The sequence below is a fragment of the Amphiura filiformis genome, chromosome 16 (genome assembly GCF_039555335.1).
Source record: "Amphiura filiformis chromosome 16, Afil_fr2py, whole genome shotgun sequence".
In the NCBI taxonomy this organism is placed as follows: domain Eukaryota; kingdom Metazoa; phylum Echinodermata; class Ophiuroidea; order Amphilepidida; family Amphiuridae; genus Amphiura; species Amphiura filiformis.
In genome coordinates this window covers 42,132,516-42,155,339 of record NC_092643.1, presented here as the reverse complement: position 1 = coordinate 42,155,339, position 22,824 = coordinate 42,132,516, and the positions used below count along the sequence as shown (strand labels likewise).

General features: G+C 36.7%; 1 protein-coding gene across 1 annotated transcript in view; it reads left to right on the top strand.

Annotated features, from left to right (window-relative positions):
• Window positions 1-21,541, top strand: part of LOC140136018 (sialate O-acetylesterase-like) — a 42,287-nt gene extending 20,746 nt beyond the window's left edge. The window contains exons 8-10 of the mRNA XM_072157726.1: window positions 18,850-19,010; window positions 20,195-20,402; window positions 21,165-21,541. Of these exons, the coding sequence (XP_072013827.1) occupies window positions 18,850-19,010; window positions 20,195-20,402; window positions 21,165-21,395 (600 nt within the window). The 3' untranslated portion in view covers window positions 21,396-21,541. The remainder of the gene's footprint in view (window positions 1-18,849; window positions 19,011-20,194; window positions 20,403-21,164) is intronic.
• Window positions 21,542-22,824: the final 1,283 nt, after the last annotated feature.

The following is a 22,824-nucleotide window of genomic DNA, read 5'->3' as shown; positions in this document are numbered from 1 at the left end:
TATTTGCCCTCTATAGGGGGTGCATGTTTTATCTGGAATAGCCCAATAGATCAACACAGTAACCTTCAAAAAAGGGTACATATGCGATTTTTTTGCTGATTTTGTTTCTCTGGCATCCCATGACAAGGAATCCGCTGACACCACTTTGGAATTATTGAGCATTTTGAGATCAGTGACCCCAAAATTGCCCCTATAGGGCCATTTATTATAAGGGGCAAAAATTAAAAGTGCTCACATTTGTACAGGGTAAAAAAAGTTGCTCCATTTTTTTGAAAATGGCAGCAAATTTGTTCATCTGCCAGAGGAGATTCAGAAAAATTAAGAGTGCTCACATTTCACTTTAAAATATACCAAATTATTCGCTTTTGGCTCATGGATTCTAAAAATGTATTTGCTTTTTCAATGCGACCTATGGTTCTCACGTTCAGTGGCTTATAACTTATAAGGTCAGAGGAAACTATTCTATTTGTACAACAGTAAAAAAAGTAAAATTGCTTTTGATTTACTTGAAAATGGCAGCAAATATGACAACACACTTACTTGCAAGTACTTTGCAAGCACACGCAAGCACGCTGCCGGTACAAGGGATACTTGACAATCAATGACTACGCAATACATGATAGTTGAATTGTCTACTAGCACTGAATACTGAATTTAGTTATTCGTATCTGTATTGCTATCTACTGACGATAGCACACACATTAGCAGACACTCTGTTATAATTACTATCTACTGATAATAGGCCTACGTAATTCTAACATACACTCAGATATTACTGTCTACTACTGCTATACACACTTAAGGTGGAATCTCCCCGGTTTGGGTGATCTGGAATCTAAAGCTTGTATAGAGGCATTGCATGTGACGTATCATCCCGTAAATATGGCAGACTACTCAAATGCATTCAACAAAAGCATGATTGCAATCTACCGTGACAGTTCGTCTCACACACATAACCCTGCACTACGATCAAATAGGTTGATGACAACATTTGATTGAATGGACTGTACTCCGCCATAACTACGGTGAAGGACACCGGTTCAAATTCTTTGTTTGGAGCCAATCAATAATTTCATGCAGGGCCTCTATAGGTTAACTTAGTGAATGAAACTTCGCATAACTAGGTGGCATGTATACCTTAAACAATTTTTATTTAAATCAAATACTCAGATTGTTAGTCATTTCACCCGCCATGGTAACGCCACCATATTGGATTTGGTAAATTTCAAAGGTAGAGACCTTTGGAACATGATATCTCAAAAGGTATTTTATCAATAGAAATTAAATTATGGGAATGTGTTCTTCATAGGCAGGACTCGAATCTGAACTAGAATTATGATAATCTTGGGGTCTACAGGGAGGTCAAAGGTCATATTCAAAATTTAGTAATTATTTTTGTATGCTATTGTGATGCTGCCATAGCAACAACATAGTTCCCAAGCTTGGAATTAAAAATTTCTATTTCAATTTATAGCCCTGCATATCAGCAGCACTCAGTTCAAATTTGAAGTCCATACCTCAAACACTTTTTGAGATATTATGTTCCGTGTGGACATGCGTTCGCGAAAAAAAGTTTTTCGAGATATCAGCAATTTAGTGAACTTTAGTCTAGAAACACTGTTTTTAGGATTTTTTATATTTTAGAAACTCTGTTTTACTTTAATTTTGATTTGGAAAAGACACACTTGAATTATCACAAATAATAGTGAAGATAAGAGGTCAAAATCTTGATTATTTTTTGAGACATGAATATTTAAAGGGAAAAACGTTAAATATAGCAGCTTCAGAAAAAAATAAAATACATAAGAATTAATTTTAAAAATTGCCTCGCAAAGTTACGTTTTTGAATTTAACTTTTGAATGGAAGCTCTGATTGTTGTCAAACAAAAAGCAAAAGAAAGGTATTTTTTTCCTAAATTCCAATTTGGAAATTTTAACTTTTTTGACCACAACCGGGGGGATTCCACCTTAATAGAGAGCATTGTACACTCTGGTATTGCTATCTACTGAAGATAGCATTGCAGCTTAAACTCCGGTTTGGCTATCTGTTGCCTCTACAGAAGATAGCCAAATCGTAGCTAAACTTACATCCTCGAGCTATAGGATGGATACAGGTAATCCCGGACCCCTGAGGATGCTTTCAAGCACTGTTATCTACTGAAGATAGTACATGTAGACCTGTGACATAATAACACACTCAAGTCAACACATAATTATGCTTTATTTTTTGCCTGATTTTGTAGCTGGCATCCCCTGACAAGGAATCCGCCTGATACCACTTTGGCATCATTGAGCATTTTGAGATAAATGACACCTATTTTGCCCGGAGGGGGGGGGGCAAAATTAAAAGTGCTTAAATTTTACTTCAAAATATACCAAATTATTCGTTTTGGCTCATGGATTTCAAAAATATATTTGCTTTTTCAATCCGACCTGTGGTTCTAATGTTAAGTGGCTTTAAAGGTCAGAGGTAACTCTTCTATTTGTACAGGGTAAAAAATTATTCATCTGCCATAAGAGATTCAAATAAATAATAGTTTGCACTATCTACAATGTCAAGTTGTGACCTGTGACATTTTGATCAAATAACATGTGAACGAGACATCAGAGGTAGTGCAAAGTAGTCTTTTTCTTTGTCCGCTTGGGTAGGCAAATGGAATTTTTGAGTGTGCTATATATTTATTACCGTAGTAGCTTATTGGAAAAATTTTGCTGGTAATACTCACAAGACCCTCAATAATTTTATGACCCCTATTTTTTGGTGTAGAAAATCTATAACCCACCCCTTTATTCTTTGTTTAACAAAATACTGTGACCCTCCAGTATTTTCATGACACCCATCCCCCTTCAAAAAAAATGACAACACACTTACTTGCAAGCACACGCAAGCACGCTGCCAGTAACAGTAAAGAAACTTGCATAAGACGCAAGTATTTAGCAAGGGATACTTGACAATCATTGGTTACACAATACATGATAGTTGAATTGTCTACCAGCACTGAATACTGAATTTAAATATTCATATCTATATTGCTATCTACTGACGATAGCACACACATTAGCAGACACTCTGTTATAATTATTATCTACTGATAATAGGCCTCACGTAATTCTAACATACACTCAGGTATTACTGTCTACTGCTGCTATACACACTTAATAGAGAGCATTGTACACTCTGGTATTGCTATCTACTGAAGATAGCATTGCAGCGTAAACACTGGTTTGGCTATCTGTTGTCTCTACAGAAGATAGCCAAATCGTAGCTTAAATTATATCCTTGAGCTATAGGGTGGATGCAAGTAATCCCGGACCCCTGAGGATGCTTTCTGGCACTACTATCCACTGAAGATAGTACACGTAGACCTATGACATAATACCACACTCAAGTCAACACATAGTTATGCTTTCTATTATTGCCTCTACGCTATTACAGTAGAATACATTTGACATGTTAGTCCAAATGATAAACAATAGACCAATACAGTAACCTTGAAAAATGGTACAAATGCCATTTTCTTTGCTGATTTCGTTTCTTTGGCATCCCCTGACAAGGAATCCGCTGATACCACTTTGGCATCATTGAGCATTTTGAGATAAATGACCCTAAAATTGCTGGAGGGGGGGGGGGGCTAAAATTAAAAGTGCTCAAATTTCGCTTCAAAGTATACCAAATTATTCGCTTTTGGCTTACAAATTTCAAAAATATATTTGCTTTTTCAATCCGACCTATGGTTCTCACATTAAGTGGCTTAAAAGGTCAGAGGTAACTATTCTATTTGTACAGGGTAAAAAATAAAGATGTCCGATTTTCTTGAAAATGGCAGGAAATTATTCATCTGCCAGAGGAGATTCAAATAAATAATAGTTTGCTCTATCTACAATCAATGTCAAGTTGCCGAGATACGAGAAAACAAAGGTTATTAACCATGGACTCAATGGTGACCTGTGACATTTTGATCAAATAACATGTGAACTAAATAATTTTATGACCCCCACTCTTTTTGGTGTAGAAAATCTATAACACCCCCTTTATTCTTTGCAAAAAAAAATACTGTGACACTCCAGTATTTTCATGACACCCACCCCCTTCAAAAAAAATAACAACACACTTACTTGCAAGTATTTTGCAAGCACACGCAAGCACGCTGCCGGTAACAGTAAAGAAACTTGCATAAGACGCAAGTATTTAGCAAGGGATACTTGACAATCATTGACTACGCATAGTTGAATTGTCTACCAGCACTGAATACTGAATTTAATTATTCATATCTGTATTGCTATCTAGTGACGATAGCACACACATTAGCAGACACTCTGTTATAATTACCATCTACTAATAATAGGCCTACGTAATTCTAACATACACTCAGGTATTACTGTCTACTGCTGCTATACACAATAGAGAGCATTGTACACTCTGATATTGCTATCTACTGAAGATAGCATTGCAGCGTAAACTCTGGTTTGGCTATCCGTTGCCTCTACAGAAGATAGCCAAATCGTAGCTAAACTTACATCCTCGAGCTATAGGGTGGATGCAGGTAATCCCGGACCCCTGAGGATGCTTTCTGGCACTACTATCCACTGAAGATAGTACATGTAGACCTATGACATAATAACACACTCAAGTCAACACATAGTTATGCTTTCTATTATTGCCTTTTACGCTATTTCAGTAGACAACATTAGACATGTTAGTCCAAATGACAAACAATAGACCAATACAGTAACCTTGAAAAATGGTACATATGCCATATTTTTTGCTGATTTTGTTTCTTTGGCATCCCCTGACAAGGAATCCGCTGATACCACTTTGGCATCATTGAGCATTTTCAGATAAATGACCCTAAAATTGCCAGGGGGAAAAATTAAAAGTGCTCAAATTTCGCTTCAAAGTATACCAAATTATTCGTTTTGGCTTACGAATTTCAAAAATATATTTGCTTTTTCAATCCAACCTATGGTTCTCACATTAAGTGGCTTAAAAGGTCAGAGGTTACTATTCTATTTGTACAGGGGTAAAAAAATAAAGATGCTCCGATTTTCTTGAAAATGGCAGGAAATTATTCATCTGCCAGAGGAGATTCAAATAAATAATAGTTTGCTCTATCTACAATCAATGTCAAGTTGCGAGATACGAGAAAACAAAGGTTATTAACCATGGACTCAATGGTGACCTGTGACATTTTGATCAAATAACACATGAACTAAATAATTTTATGACCCCCACTCTTTTGGTGTAGAAAATCTATAACAGCCCCCCCCCCTTATTCTTTGTTCAAAAAAAATACTGTGACCCCTCCAGTATTTTCATGACACCCACCCCCTTCAAAAAAAATAACAACACACTTATTGCAAGTATTTTGCAAGCACACGCAAGCACGCTGCCGGTAACAGTAAAGAAACTTGCATAAGACGCAAGTATTTAGCAAGGGATACTTGACAATCATTGACTACGCATAGTTGAATTGTCTACCAGCACTGAATACTGAATTTAATTATTCATATCTGTATTGCTATCTAGTGACGATAGCACACACATTAGCAGACACTCTCTTATAATTACCATCTAATAGGCCTACGTAATTCTAACATACACTCAGGTGTTACTGTCTACTGCTGCTATACACACTTAATAGAGAGCATTGTACACTCTGGTATTGCTATCTACTGAAGATAGCATTGCAGCGTAAACTCTGGTTTGGCTATCCGCTGCCTCTACAGAAGATAGCCAAATCGTAGCTAAACTTACATCCTTGAGCTATAGGGTGGATGCAGGCAATCCCGGACCCCTGAGGATGCTTTCTGGCACTACCGGTACTATCCACTGAAGATAGTACATGTAGACCTATGACATAATAACACACTCAAGTCAAAACATAGTTATGCTTTCTATTATTGCCATTACGCTATTTCAGTAGAACACATTAGACATGTTAGTCCAAATGACAAACAATAGACCAATACAGTAACCTTGAAAAATGGTACATATGCCATATTTTTTGCTGATTTTGTTTCTTTGGCATCCCCTGACAAGGAATCCGCTGATACCACTTTGGCATCATTGAGCATTTTCAGATAAATGACCCTAAAATTGCCAGGGGGGGCAAAATTAAAAGTGCTCAAATTTTGCTTCAAAGTATACCAAATTATTCGCTTTTGGCTTACTTAATTTCAAAAATATATTTGCTTTTTCAATCCGACCTGTGGTTCTAATGTTAAGTGGCTTTAAAGGTCAGAGGTAACTCTTCTATTTGTACAGGGGTAAAAAAATTATTCATCTGCCATAAGAGATTCAAATAAATAATAGTTTGCACTATCTACAATGTCAAGTTGTGACCTGTGACATTTTGATCAAATAACACGTGAACGAGACATCAGAGGTAGTGCAAAGTAGTCTTTTTCTTTGTCCGCTTGGGTAGGCAAATGGAATTTTTGAGTGTGCTATATATTTATTACCGTAGTAGCTTATTGGAAAAATTTTGCTGGTAATACTCACAAGACCCTCAATAATTTTATGACCCCCTATTTTTGGTGTAGAAAATCTATAACCCACCCCCCCCTTATTCTTTGTTTAACAAAATACTGTGACCCTCCAGTATTTTCATGACACCCATCCCCCTTCAAAAAAATGACAACACACTTACTTGCAAGCACACGCAAGCACGCTGCCAGTAACAGTAAAGAAACTTGCATAAGACGCAAGTATTTAGCAAGGGATACTTGACAATCATTGGTTACACAATACATGATAGTTGAATTGTCTACCAGCACTGAATACTGAATTTAAATATTCATATCTATATTGCTATCTACTGACGATAGCACACACATTAGCAGACACTCTGTTATAATTATTATCTACTGATAATAGGCCTACGTAATTCTAACATACACTCAGGTATTACTGTCTACTGCTGCTATACACACTTAATAGAGAGCATTGTACACTCTGGTATTGCTATCTACTGAAGATAGCATTGCAGCGTAAACACTGGTTTGGCTATCTGTTGTCTCTACAGAAGATAGCCAAATCGTAGCTTAAATTATATCCTTGAGCTATAGGGTGGATGCAAGTAATCCCGGACCCCTGAGGATGCTTTCTGGCACTACTATCCACTGAAGATAGTACACGTAGACCTATGACATAATACCACACTCAAGTCAACACATAGTTATGCTTTCTATTATTGCCTCTACGCTATTACAGTAGAATACATTTGACATGTTAGTCCAAATGATAAACAATAGACCAATACAGTAACCTTGAAAAATGGTACAAATGCCATTTTCTTTGCTGATTTCGTTTCTTTGGCATCCCCTGACAAGGAATCAGGCTGATACCACTTTGGCATCATTGAGCATTTTGAGATAAATGACCCTAAAATTGCTGGAGGGGGGGCTAAAATTAAAAGTGCTCAAATTTCGCTTCAAAGTATACCAAATTATTCGTATTGGCTTACAAATTTCAAAAATATATTTGCTTTTTCAATCCGACCTATGGTTCTCACGTTAAGTGGCTTAAAAGGTCAGAGGTAACTATTCTATTTGTACAGGGTAAAAAATAAAGATGCTCCGATTTTCTTGAAAATGGCAGGAAATTATTCATCTGCCAGAGGAGATTCAAATAAATAATAGTTTGCTCTATCTACAATCAATGTCAAGTTGCCGAGATACGAGAAAACAAAGGTTATTAACCATGGACTCAATGGTGACCTGTGACATTTTGATCAAATAACACATGAACTAAATAATTTTATGACCCCCACTCTTTTTGGTGTAGAAAATCTATAACACCCCCCCCTTATTCTTTGTTCAACAAAAATACTGTGACCCCTCCAGTATTTTCATGACACCCACCCCCTTCAAAAAAAAAAAAATAACAACACACTTACTTGCAAGTATTTTGCAAGCACACGCAAGCACGCTGCCGGTAACAGTAAAGAAACTTGCATAAGACGCAAGTATTTAGCAAGGGATACTTGACAATCATTGACTACGCATAGTTGAATTGTCTACCAGCACTGAATACTGAATTTAATTATTCATATCTGTATTGCTATCTAGTGACGATAGCACACACATTAGCAGACACTCTGTTATAATTACCATCTACTAATAATAGGCCTACGTAATTCTAACATACACTCAGGTATTACTGTCTACTGCTGCTATACACAATAGAGAGCATTGTACACTCTGATATTGCTATCTACTGAAGATAGCATTGCAGCGTAAACTCTGGTTTGGCTATCCGCTTGCCTCTACAGAAGATAGCCAAATCGTAGCTAAACTTACATCCTCGAGCTATAGGGTGGATGCAGGTAATCCCGGACCCCTGAGGATGCTTTCTGGCACTACTATCCACTGAAGATAGTACATGTAGACCTATGACATAATAACACACTCAAGTCAACACATAGTTATGCTTTCTATTATTGCCTTTACGCTATTTCAGTAGACAACATTAGACATGTTAGTCCAAATGACAAACAATAGACCAATACAGTAACCTTGAAAAATGGTACATATGCCATATTTTTTTGCTGATTTTGTTTCTTTGGCATCCCCTGACAAGGAATCCGGCTTATACCACTTTGGCATCATTGAGCATTTTCAGATAAATGACCCTAAAATTGCCAGGGGGGGGGCAAAAATTAAAAGTGCTCAAATTTCGCTTCAAAGTATACCAAATTATTCGCTTTTGGCTTACGTAATTTCAAAAATATATTTGCTTTTTCAATCCGACCTATGGTTCTCACATTAAGTGGCTTAAAAGGTCAGAGGTTACTATTCTATTTGTACAGGGGTAAAAAAATAAAGATGCTCCGATTTTCTTGAAAATGGCAGGAAATTATTCATCTGCCAGAGGAGATTCAAATAAATAATAGTTTGCTCTATCTACAATCAATGTCAAGTTGCCGAGATACGAGAAAACAAAGGTTATTAACCATGGACTCAATGGTGACCTGTGACATTTTGATCAAATAACACATGAACTAAATAATTTTATGACCCCCACTCTTTTTGGTGTAGAAAATCTATAACACCCCCCTTATTCTTTGTTAAAAAAATACTGTGACCCCTCCAGTATTTTCATGACACCCACCCCCTTCAAAAAAAAATAACAACACACTTACTTGCAAGTATTTTGCAAGCACACGCAAGCACGCTGCCGGTAACAGAAAAGAAACTTGCATAAGACGCAAGTATTTAGCAAGGATACTTGACAATCATTGACTACGCATAGTTGAATTGTCTACCAGCACTGAATACTGAATTTAATTATTCATATCTGTATTGCTATCTAGTGACGATAGCACACACATTAGCAGACACTCTCTTATAATTACCATCTAATAGGCCTACGTAATTCTAACATACACTCAGGTGTTACTGTCTACTGCTGCTATACACACTTAATAGAGAGCATTGTACACTCTGGTATTGCTATCTACTGAAGATAGCATTGCAGCGTAAACTCTGGTTTGGCTATCCGTTGCCTCTACAGAAGATAGCCAAATCGTAGCTAAACTTACATCCTTGAGCTATAGGGTGGATGCAGGCAATCCCGGACCCCTGAGGATGCTTTCTGGCACTACCGGTACTATCCACTGAAGATAGTACATGTAGACCTATGACATAATAACACACTCAAGTCAAAACATAGTTATGCTTTCTATTATTGCCATTACGCTATTTCAGTAGAACACATTAGACATGTTAGTCCAAATGACAAACAATAGACCAATACAGTAACCTTGAAAAATGGTACATATGCCATATTTTTTGCTGATTTTGTTTCTTTGGCATCCCCTGACAAGGAATCCGGCTGATACCACTTTGGCATCATTGAGCATTTTCAGATAAATGACCCTAAAATTGCCAGGGGGGCAAAATTAAAAGTGCTCAAATTTTGCTTCAAAGTATACCAAATTATTCGTTTTGGCTTACGAATTTCAAAAATATATTTGCTTTTTCAATCCGACCTGTGGTTCTAATGTTAAGTGGCTTTAAAGGTCAGAGGTAACTCTTCTATTTGTACAGGGGTAAAAAAATTATTCATCTGCCATAAGAGATTCAAATAAATAATAGTTTGCACTATCTACAATGTCAAGTTGTGACCTGTGACATTTTGATCAAATAACACGTGAACGAGACATCAGAGGTAGTGCAAAGTAGTCTTTTTCTTTGTCCGCTTGGGTAGGCAAATGGAATTTTTGAGTGTGCTATATATTTATTACCGTAGTAGCTTATTGGAAAAATTTTGCTGGTAATACTCACAAGACCCTCAATAATTTTATGACCCCTATTTTTGGTGTAGAAAATCTATAACCCACCCCCCTTATTCTTTGTTTAACAAAATACTGTGACCCTCCAGTATTTTCATGACACCCATCCCCCTTCAAAAAAAATGACAACACACTTACTTGCAAGCACACGCAAACACGCTGCCAGTAACAGTAAAGAAACTTGCATAAGACGCAAGTATTTAGCAAGGGATACTTGACAATCATTGGTTACACAATACATGATAGTTGAATTGTCTACCAGCACTGAATACTGAATTTAAATATTCATATCTATATTGCTATCTACTGACGATAGCACACACATTAGCAGACACTCTGTTATTAACCATGGACTCAATGGTGACCTGTGACATTTTGATCAAATAACACATGAACTAAATAATTTTATGACCCCACTCTTTTTGGTGTAGAAAATCTATAACACCCCCCCCCCCCTATTCTTTACTTAAAAAATACTGTGACCCCCCCAGTATTTTCATGACACCCACCCCCTTCATAAAAAATAACAACACACTTACTTGCAAGTATTTTGCAAGCACACGCAAAGCACGCTGTCGGTAACAGTAAAGAAACTTGCATAAGACGCAAGTATTTAGCAAGGGATACTTGACAATCATTGACTACGCATAGTTGAATTGTCTACCAGCACTGAATACTGAATTTAATTATTCATATCTGTATTGCTATCTAGTGACGATAGCACACACATTAGCAGACACTCTGTTATAATTACTATCTACTGATAATAGGCCTACATAATTCTAACATACACTCAGGTATTACTGTCTACTGCTGCTATACACACTTAATAGAGAGCATTGTACACTTTGGTATTGCTATCTACTGAAGATAGCATTGCAGCGTAAACTCTAGTTTGGCTATCTGTTGCCTCTGCAGACAAGGAATCCGGCTGATACCACTTTGGCATCATTGAGCATTTTCAGATAAATGACCCCAAAATTGCTGGGGGGGCTAAAATTAAAAGTGCTCAAATTTTGCTTCAAAATATACCAAATTATTCGTTTTGGCTTACGGATTTCAAAAATATATTTGCTTTTTCAATCCGATACGGTTCTCACGTTAAGTGGCTTAAAAGGTTGTACAGGGGTAAAAAAATAAAGATGCTCCGATTTTCTTGAAAATGGCAGGAAATTATTCATCTGCCAGAGGAGATTCAAATAAATAATAGTTTGCTCTATCTACAATCAATGTCAAGTTGCCGAGATACGAGAAAACAGAGGTTATTAACCATGGACTCAATGGTGACCTGTGACATTTTAATCAAATAACATGTGAACTAAATAATTTTATGACCCCCATTCTTTTGGTGTAGAAAATCTATAACACCCCCCCCCCTTATTCTTTGTTTAAAAAAAAAAATGTGACCCCTCCAGTATTTTAATGACACCCACCCCCCTTCAAAAAAAATGAACACACTTGCTTGCAAGTACTTTGCAAGCACACGCAAGCACGCTGCCAGTAACAGTAAAGAAACTTGCATAAGACGCAAGTATTTAGCAAGGGATACTTGACAATCATTGACTACACAATACATGATAGTTGAATTGTCTACCAACACTGAATACTGAATTTAATTATTCATATCTGTATTGCTATCTACTGACGATAGCACACACATTAGCAGACACTCTGTTATAATTACTATCTACTGATAATAGGCCTACGTAATTCTAACATACACTCAGGTATTACTGTCTACTGACCCCTGAGGATGCTTTCTGGCACTACTATCCACTGAAGATAGTACATGTAGACCTATGACATAATACCACACTCAAGTCAACACATAGTTATGCTTTCTATTATTGCCTCTACGCTATTTCAGTAGAACACATTAGACATGTTAGTCCAAATGATAAACAATAGACCAAGAGAGTAACCTTGAAAAATGGTACATATGCCATTTTCTTTGCTGATTTTGTTTCTTCGGCATCCCCTGACAGGGAATCCGGCTGATACCACTTTGGCATCATTGAGCATTTTGAGATAAATGACCACAAAATTGCTGGGGGGGCTAAAATTAAAAGTGCTCAAATTTTGCTTCAAAATATACCAAATTATTCGTTTTGGCTTACGGATTTCAAAAATATATTTGCTTTTTCAATCCGATATGTTTCTCACGTTAAGTGGCTTAAAAGGTCAGAGGTAACTATTATATTTGTATAGAGGTAAAAAAATAAAGATGCTCCGATTTTCTTGAAAATGGCAGGAAATTATTCATCTGCCAGAGGAGATTCAAATAAATAATAGTTTGCTCTATCTACAATCAATGTCAAGTTGCCGAGATACGAGAAAACAAAGGTTATTAACCATGGACTCAATGGTGACCTGTGACATTTTGATCAAATAACACATGAACTAAATAATTTTATGACCCCCACTCTTTTTGGTGTAGAAAATCTATAACACCCCCCTTATTCTTTGTTTTAAAAAATACTGTGACCCTCCAGTATTTTCATGACACCCACCCCCTTCAAAAAAATGACAACACACTTACTTGCAAGTACTTTACAAGCACACGCAAGCACGCTGCCAGTAACAGTAAAGAAACTTGCATAAGACGCAAGTATTTAGCAAGGGATACTTGACAATCATTGACTACGCAATACATGATAGTTGAATTGTCTACCAGCACTGAATACTGAATTTAATTATTCATATCTGTATTGCTATCTAGTGACGATAGCACACACATTAGCAGACACTCTGTTATAATTACTATCTACTGATAATAGGCCTACATAATTCTAACATACACTCAGGTATTACTGTCTTCTGCTGCTATACACACTTAATAGAGAGCATTGTACACTCTGGTATTGCTATCTACTGAAGATAGCATTGCAGCGTAAACTCTGGTTTGGCTATCCGTTACTGTCTACTGACCCCTGAGGATGCTTTCTGGCACTACTATCCACTGAAGATAGTACATGTAGACCTATGACATAATACCACACTCAAGTCAACACATAGTTATGCTTTCTATTATTGCCTCTGCGCTATTTCAGTAGAACACATTAGACATGTTAGTCCAAATGATGAACAATAGAACAATAAATTAAGCTTGAAAAAGGGTACATAAGCGATTTGTTTTTGCTGATTTTGTTTCTCTGTTATCCCCTGACAAGGAGCATTTTGAGATAAATGACCCCAAAATTTCCCAGAGGGGGGCAAAAATTAAAATGCTCAAATTTCACTTTAAACTATACCGAATTATTCGTTTTGGATCATGGATTTCAAAAATATATTTGCTTTTTCAATGTGACCTGTGGTTCTCACATTAAGTGTCTTAAAAGGTCAGAGGTAACTATTCTATTTGTACAGGGGTAAAAAAAATAAAGTTGCTCTGATTTTCTTGAAAATGGCAGCAAATTGTTCATCTGCCAGAGGAGATTCAGAAAAATAATAGTTTGCACCATCTACAATATCAAGTTGCTGAGATAGGAGAAAACTCAATGGTGACCTCTGACATTTTGATCAAATAACAGTTATAGCAAGCCTGTGGTATCTTCAGTTTTATGATACTGGTAATACCTGAATTTAGGAGAAAAGGTTATGCTGAAATCTGCAAATTTCCGTGAAAATTCTGCAACTCTAAAATGCTGCTTTCGATATGATATTGTTGTGATTTATTCTGTAAGAATGATCATTGATCATTGATCGTGCAGATGCAAGAGATGACCAGCAGTGACACCTGTCCGCTCAGTGACTATAGACACTATTCGACATGTACTTGCATTAGAATACCAATGCTTATGACAAATGCCAGCACACTGCAAGTAACATGCAAGAAACTTGCATGACATGCCAGTTTCTGGCAAGGGCACTTGACAATTTTCAGCAAATGCAAGCATAGGCCTACACTTGCACATTTAAATCTGTTTAGAAACATGAAATTTTACTGCAGATGACACATGCATTTGATCCATTGGTTTCAAGTCAAGCGATTTACAGGGATCTATCTAGCACATATCTTCTTGTCCCATATCCAGTTATAGCAAGCCTGTGATATCTTCAGTTTTGTGATACCGCAATACCTAAATTTAGGAGAAAAGGTTATGCTGAAAGCTGCAAATTTCCGTGAAAATTCTGCAACTCTAAAATCCTGCTTTCGAAATGATATTGCTGTGATTTGATTTATTCTGTAAGAATGATCGTGCAGATGCAAGAGATGACCAGCAGTGACACCTGTATGGGTTGTGTTGTAATATGACATCACCAAAATAATGATCATTCCGGTATTGCTATCTACTGAAGATAGCACATGCAAGCCTTTGACTGTGATCCATATGTTCCTTTTCGAAAATTGGACAGGGAAGTAGGTATCCGCTCAGTGACTACACACTATTTCGACATGTACTTGCATTAGAATACAATGCTTGCGAGAAAATGCCAGCACACTGCGAGTAACATGCAAGAAACTTGCATGACATGCCAGTTTCTGGCAAGGGGCACTTGACAATTTTCAGCAAATGCAAGCATAGGCCTACACTTGCGCATTTGAATCTGTTTACTAACATGAAAATTTTAATGCAGATGACACGAGTATTATAATTTGATCCATGTTTTTCATTTCAAGCAATTTACAGGGATCTATCTAGCACATATCTAAAATGGGTCCCAAACCAAAAGCAATTGATCCATGAGTTTCATTTCCACATGCCATCTTGAGACAATAGAGAGCTTGCGAAATGGCGTTACTTTAACTTCAACTTTAACGTCTAGAGGATTATAGAGGATTATGTATTCAAAAAACCACCTTCGCTTTGAATACATAATCCTCTATAATCCTCTGGACGCTAAAGTTAAAGTTAAAGTAACGCCATTTCGCAAGCTCTCTAATGCAAACCAGGGAACTTAAAAGTGCTCCAAATGATCCATTGAAGTGCTTGTTTACGCTCTTCTTCTTATCCAATTGCCTCAGATACACAACTCTATCTGGACATTGTGTAAAATTACTAGTCAGGAAAGCATGTACTGAGCTTGTTATTCCAATGTGTTATACGTAGGCTACTCCTATAGTCAAACAAAAGTTTTGCTGGCTGATAATTTTGTTTGATACAAACAAAGTTAATTAGGCTAAGTCATTAAAGTCAACAATCCCCAAACCTTCTAGCTTGAATTGTAACAAGTTTTCACCTTCAGCCATGTTTGTGTAAAACTTTGTCAGTTCAGGAAATCTTTTAACTAATCAGATGAGAAGAATCTATATCATTTGGTATATTGACTGCTTTTTATTCTGGGCACATTTGTGATATGATAAAGCAAAATCATTCTTAAGTTGGTGACGTTCAATTTTTATCTTCCTATATCAGTGATCTTAATCAAATAAGCTACATTTTGCTGAAAACCAAATCAAAATTGGACGTTTAGTTCCAGAGATATGAGCAAATGAAGGTTTTGAAAAACAAAAGGAGTTATTACATTTGATGGCTTATATCTCAAAATCAATATTGCCGACAAATGCCTGATTTTAGCTTGATCACGTCACATTTAAAATTATAAGCACAATTCATGACTATTCCAGAAACAGAGCAATGCATGATGAGAGCATTGTCAAGGTTTTGACATCATCGATCAGTCCGTCCATATTTATAGAGCATTTGCTGAAAATTGTCAAGTGCATGCCACGCGCCCAATTGCTTAAATAATAACTCATAACTTTCAAATGCAAGCTCAGAAAATTTCTCGCACACCTTTTTGTATGAGTCTCTGCAGAATCATGTCACAGTGTTAGTGAATTATTATTCACCTGTCCCTCAATTGAATAGTTTAATAGCCCGTGGTTATATGGAATCAAGTACATTGTATAGTTGAGCATGAAGGCAATTTTATCCTGGAAGTTTTATGTGACTGCCTCTCCCTATAGCTGCAGTGTCAAATGCTTTTATTTGCATAAGACTGCTAACAGTTATTCTAACTAATAACAAGTGTAACCATTGTCATTGCTATTATTATGGTGATTTGTGCATACGTATTATTTATATATATATATGCTACCATTGTGAAATTAATATAAATATTTTTGTATGTGAAGTTATGAATCTTTGTGAAAATAAAACAATCTCAATCTGTGTGTACACACATAGCCCTGTCCTATAGGCCTATAGCATAACAAGAGATACAATGTGTAGGCTTTGACTTATGGTGAAAATCCTGTTGTGAATGCCGTGACCATAAATCCTCAAGCACCCCATATAAGGCTATTGCCAAATAACAGTTCCTATTTGACATACAAGGCTGCAGAACATTTTGATTTATTGTAACACTGTGCTGGAGATTACTCAAGTTGTGAATCTGATCAGGATAGGCAATTATCAATTAGTGAGTACATGTAATTTAGAGGTTTTGGCCAAAACCTTTTAGAATAGTTACTGCAAATAAGTGGGTGGAACAACACTGTTTTGTGGGTGGAGCAAAACTTCACTTAGATGTTTTGACCCAAACCTTTTTAGAATAGTTACAATGTACTGCAAATAAGTGGGCGGAACAACACTGTTTAATGGGTGGAGCAAAACTATTTATACAAACACTCATTAACTTTTAATCACTTGACTGTACTTGCATTTGATTTGAAAAGAAACTTTGCAAGAAACATGCAACATAAAAATAGTACTTGCACATACTTGCATGTGAATGCAAGCATTTGCAAGCAAAATCAAGTTTCTTGCGCATGATACGCCGGTATTTCGGACAAATTTTTACTAGGGTATTTCCAAAATCTTCCACAGGGGTAGTGTGGATTTTTAATGGAATAGCCTAATACATCTGCAGAGCAGTGTGTACAAGTGACTGAAATACTATGAGACTGATATGAAAATGCACTTAACATGCTTGTGCTCCAAGCAGTTGGTATATGTGACGAGTCACAACGAAATGTACCTCTTGTCGGTTCCTACATATATCTAACTTTGGCAGTGCCAGTCAAAACCTTTTTAAAGGAGCATTTCGTGATCCACAGCCTCATCCCCCCACTTTTCTCAAAAAAAAGTTGAGATTTTTATATCACTGGAAACCTCTGGCTACATAATGATTATGTACAAAATATTTCTTGCAGATTAATTCATTTTGCAAAGATATCGTGAAATTTGAATTTTGTTCTGGTGCACCAGAACGAAATTACAACGCATTGTCTATGGAGCAGTGTAATACACATAATCATGCATAACTCGCAAACGCAAAATCGGAATCAACTGAAATTTTGGGAATAGGCTTTTTTCGTGGATATGTATTGAAAAATGTCATAAAAAGAGGATGCTAGGATCACGAAATCCTCCTTTAAGTTAAACCTTTCTAGTATAATCCAATTGTTTAATAGAATAATGGGATAAGATGTCTATAAAATTTGTTAGCTTTGGATAAACCCTGCTCAAGTGATGGACAACAAAGCATTGCAATTTGTATAGGTGCACATATTATAGCCAACCATTAACAATGGGAGAATATTCCTGAACCCTCGTTGAATTGGGGATGGTTTGAACCAGAGAAGATGTAAAGAAAAGGAGATAGATCCAGCTATCCTCAAACAAAATATGCGTGTTGCCGCTCATTCAAAAGCAATCAAGCTATTTAGGTTTAAGAATAAAATACAACAAAAGGGTTCGAACCCATGACGGGTGTTATACACAAGTTGCTGCTTACTAGTTTGAGGGAAAGGTCAGTGTCTGTATACCATCAATACTATGCATACCATGCATGCAGATCCTAACATTCAGTTTATTTCAAATAAAATATGACCGAAGTTCCATGGCAAATAATAATTTTGCACGCTTGGTTACACTTTCAACCTCTACGATTTATGATACAGACTATTTTCAATTATCAAAATATCTTTATTAGGTTTGCAGGAAATGACAGGAAAATACATAAAACAATAAAATATAGATGGTCAAAAATCATCCCTTTTCTAACAAAATCCTAAAACACTTTTCTAAATAATTAATTTATGTTCCAAAATGGGCGGATTTTTTTGGAATCTTTACAAAACTACATTTCTTTCTTAGTATCCACGTGTGGTATCCCTTCAGAACAACATCAGGTACTTAACACACACATGTCATACTTTCAAGGAATTCTCTATAGAAACATTGGATATGGTTTCAATTCTGGAGTGAAAATTAATCAACCGTAGTCGGCAACACACATCACATCAAAGGCTACTTTCAAGTAGATGTGTAACTACTTGAGAATAAAGGACTACCTACGGGATTATCTCAAGGATATAATTCCGTTCTCCCTCCTTCTTTTTCAACTTTCCTGGTTTGAACTGACCGCCAATTATGATGGTCTCATGATTAAGTTGATTTTTCCCTTGCAATGTGGAAAAAGAAATGCATGTATATAGCAGCAGCCAAGAAGTACCTTTCGTTGTGACTCGCCACATACATTCTTTTCAGTATAGATGTAAGTAAGGCAGTAAAAGCAAAAATATGTATGATGTTAAAAAATAAATCATACAAAAAGGTTTGTTCCAAGATTCTATAACCATTAGATCTAAACATTCTTCCTGTAGTTATGTACATCAGGAGTACCACAGATTGGGGAGATCGGCAACTATCCAATCACCAGATGGCATCAGACAGATGATGTAGGCTATGTACCTAATGCTGGAATGCCTAATGTCTTCATGGCTGTAGCATTAGACCTCTCAGATCTAGAGTCACCTTTTGGCCCGTAAGTATATTATTATTGTACAAATCGTATCTCCGTGAGTGGTCGCCACACAGGGTCACACTACATATGAATGTAGAAAAAACAATCCACATACATGTATGTATACTTAGAGAATAAACGATAGGAATTTTTATTTTGCCTATCCTCTACCGTGTGATAGACAACAATCCAATATTTTGAGTAGTGGATGCCGGCACAGCCGGCATCCACTACGATAAAAATATTGGACCTGCCTGTCGTCTATCATAGGTAGAGGATAGGCAAAATAAAAATTCCTATCGTTTATTCTCATTCTTAGTCAGTTAAATACCATTTGAATAACTGTAAACAATTTTTTAAAGCAAAAACTAAGTTATCGTCATAAAAACTCCCTCATTATCAAATGAACGAAACTTGTTTACAACTTCACATATTCTGTTGCGCGTACTGCTAGCGCGTTCGCGTATTCCGCACTAGTCTACGCATACAGCGCGATACATACGCGCACCTCTACAAGAGTGTTACGCATTATCAAGACGCATGATGACGTGGGGTGCTTCTACGGCCTGATAGACGGCACCGAAATCATGCGATTATCCAATCAGAAATGTGTCTACGAACTAGACCACTCCTACTGACTAAGAATTAGCTATAATGGGTGACCTTGTACTTGGTAGTTGTATTGGCCAAGACTCAAAGTGATCTTGTAATGCCAATTTGAAGGCATCTGTTTGTGTCAAGTGTGATGTGATGGGTTCTGGTAAGACATTCCAATCTGTTAAGTCTTTACTACATATGAATGTTACTTGTGGGTTGATAATTTGGAATAAGCGTTTGTTAGATGCTGGTGCTGTGAGAGACGCAGGACAGGCTGCAGGAGATTTCCGATGGGCAGGGACGGGTGACCTTGTCTTGCTTGCTAGAGATGTGTAGACGTCTGATTTTCTCCTTGATGACAGCAAGTTCTTTCAGCATTTGGGTAATACATCTAGAGCTATCCAGGGTGATCGACCTTTGGATCTCTCAACTGATGCTTTGACTACTACATGTAAGCCCACACACAGAGTGAAGATATTGAAGCATTAGATTCAATCTGTAAGACGTGGGTTCGATTGGTATGTTTGTCGTATAGTGGATTGCATCAGATTGGTATCTTGTGTCAAGTGTCATTGGTTACCAAGACTTACCCTATTTTGTTTGAACAGAATCCATCCTCGATATAAACAAGATGTAGCAGCACGTCTTGTCCAAGCTGCCAGGGTCGTAGCATACCAGGAGAAAGGACTGATATACCAAGGACCATTCCCAACTAAATTCACTGTGGACAGTCAGGAAGGGACCATTGATGTGCACTATGATAATGCGGGCAGTGGATATGTACATCTAGTTGGACCACTCACCAACACATTTGAGGTAATGTTTTATTTGATAATGAATTTACACACATACGCCTAGATGTGGTAATTTGTACAAAGAATACGCCATCTTTGAATTAATTTTTTTTACCTTGGGGTGAACTTTTCACCTCATTTGAAACTTGTGCAATTTCATCTGATACAGAGCAACTTGAAGTGCAGTCTCAGACAATCAACACATAAAGTCAGTACAATGTAGTATCGCAATTTTGAACCACACTCAAATTTTGGGGTGCAAATTGCACTGCGATAGGGCTTATTTCAAATGCTGAATACACATACCCTACATGTGTATGTGATAGATATAAGCAGTACTGAGTATGAGTAAAGAATACCAAAAATGTTATCAAACTTGCTTACAGAGGCTACAAGCTGCATAATATTACAAAAATTAAAACAAAAGGTTTTGCAAGTCGAGATTTGAAAAGATTTTATGTGGTCTGCCATAATGTCTTGTGTGAAACAAGGGGTGTGCGAATTCCTCTTTTCAGCTGATTTCCTCTTTTTTTGTTGCCAAAATGTATGTGTTTTCTTTTATTATTAGACCATATTTGGTGTTTTAGGCTGTTTTTCAGCTTTTTTAGTGATTTTTCTTGTTTTTGGTATGTGGCCTCTCATGGCATCAATAGATAGACTCCACTTAAACTAGCTGGAGACTTTTCAATAATTGCAAATTGTTGTAATACGTTAAAAGAAAAAACAAAAGACTGTGAAGGTTAACATTCATTCACAGCTTTTATTGAATTTGCTTTTTTTCCAGGTATGTTGCTCTAAATCGACGTCATGCCAAGACAATGATACTTGGATTGGTACTACAGTGACAGCTGTGACTGGTCTGCATTCCTTACGGATGACCTATACCTGCCTGGGATACAAGCCTGTTGCTATCCGCTATCTATGGAGGGACTATGCGTGTACTTACAAGAAGTGTACAGTGTATAACCAAGGTGGCTTCTTACCGGCACCGCCATTTTGGTTGCCACTGAAATAACATTACCCCGTTTTACACTCGGCAGAAGTCGTAATTGATGTCACTTAATTAGTTGCATTCAACTTGTATAGAAAGTGTAGAAAGGTACAGTTGTAATCAATCATAATTCAAAACTTAAGAATTCCATTGATGACATGCATTATGATGCACTTGAAGTGAATTCAAATAAGTTGTCATGAATAATGACTTTCTGCTATAAATGTTTTAAACAAACACATCAATGTCAGTCCATGTTAAAACAGATTGAGTGTACACCCACCCTCTTGGATTTTGCTCTCCTTTGGCTAAGGGGTACCTTTCATGGATCCCTAGGTGAAATAAAAAAAAAAAAATTCAAATTCCATTTCGCTTATGAATGGCGGGCAATCAAAGTTTGGCGACCTCGACCAAAATTGGGAATTTAAGGGTCCAAATGACAAAGTGCTCTCTTTGAGTGGCACTTTTCTTAATTGAATCAGTTGTGATCCTCTTTTTGAATGTGGTCACTCACTGGCTGTGTCTGAAATACCTAATGCCAAAAAGATAGATTTGAATTTCGTTGGGATTTCAGAGGGGGTCAAAATCAGCACTTCGTACTGTTCAATCAAATTATCTTGATTTTGAAGGACCCATGATAATGTCACAGTGCACTTATAGGTCCTAATTATGTTCAGAATGGATTAACCATATGCCAATGTCTATGAGCAATTCAAAAAAGAGAAATTTCTAGACCCCTACAGAATTTTAGGCCACCCTAAAGTGGTGCAGCCACAAATGGCGCTTAAATTCGGCAAATTTTGACCCCTAATAACTTTAGGTGTACACCAGATATGAATTTCTAGTCTTTTGCATCTGAAAGAATGTAGTTTAATGTTACTAGGAACATAAGATTTGTTTTGTATTTTTGTGTTTTAGTATTAAGTTGACGCTTTCAAAAATAGTCATTTTTGCCTAACATACCATGCATACAGGATACGGTACAAAATGCCAATTTTAGTATGATATTTTTTTATTTTTTTTATCACTTTATAGCCATTTGTATTATTTATCCTGATATTTCAAGTTGCTCTTGAGTCAAGTAATAAGAAAAAAACTACTTTCTAATCCTCTGTATGGATTTTTAGGGGGTCAAAAATGCACTTCCTGGCAACGATGCACATGCAAAGTACAGGTTATGGGGGTCAAATTTTCAGAATGCTCCCAATTATGTCAAGTAATATATCAAATTACTCGTATGGTCATGAGGATTCCAAAAAAGTATAGTTTGTTATGTGTCAGACCTTTCAGGAGGGCGCTATGACGAAAAATGTTCATAGGTCAACGACCTTTTTGAATTCTGACCATAGTTTTAACAACGTCTGATTTTGGTAATTTATTATATATGTTTTCTTGCATGAGAAATACAACTAAGCAAATTAATAAACTATACAAGGAACCGATGACCCTCTTT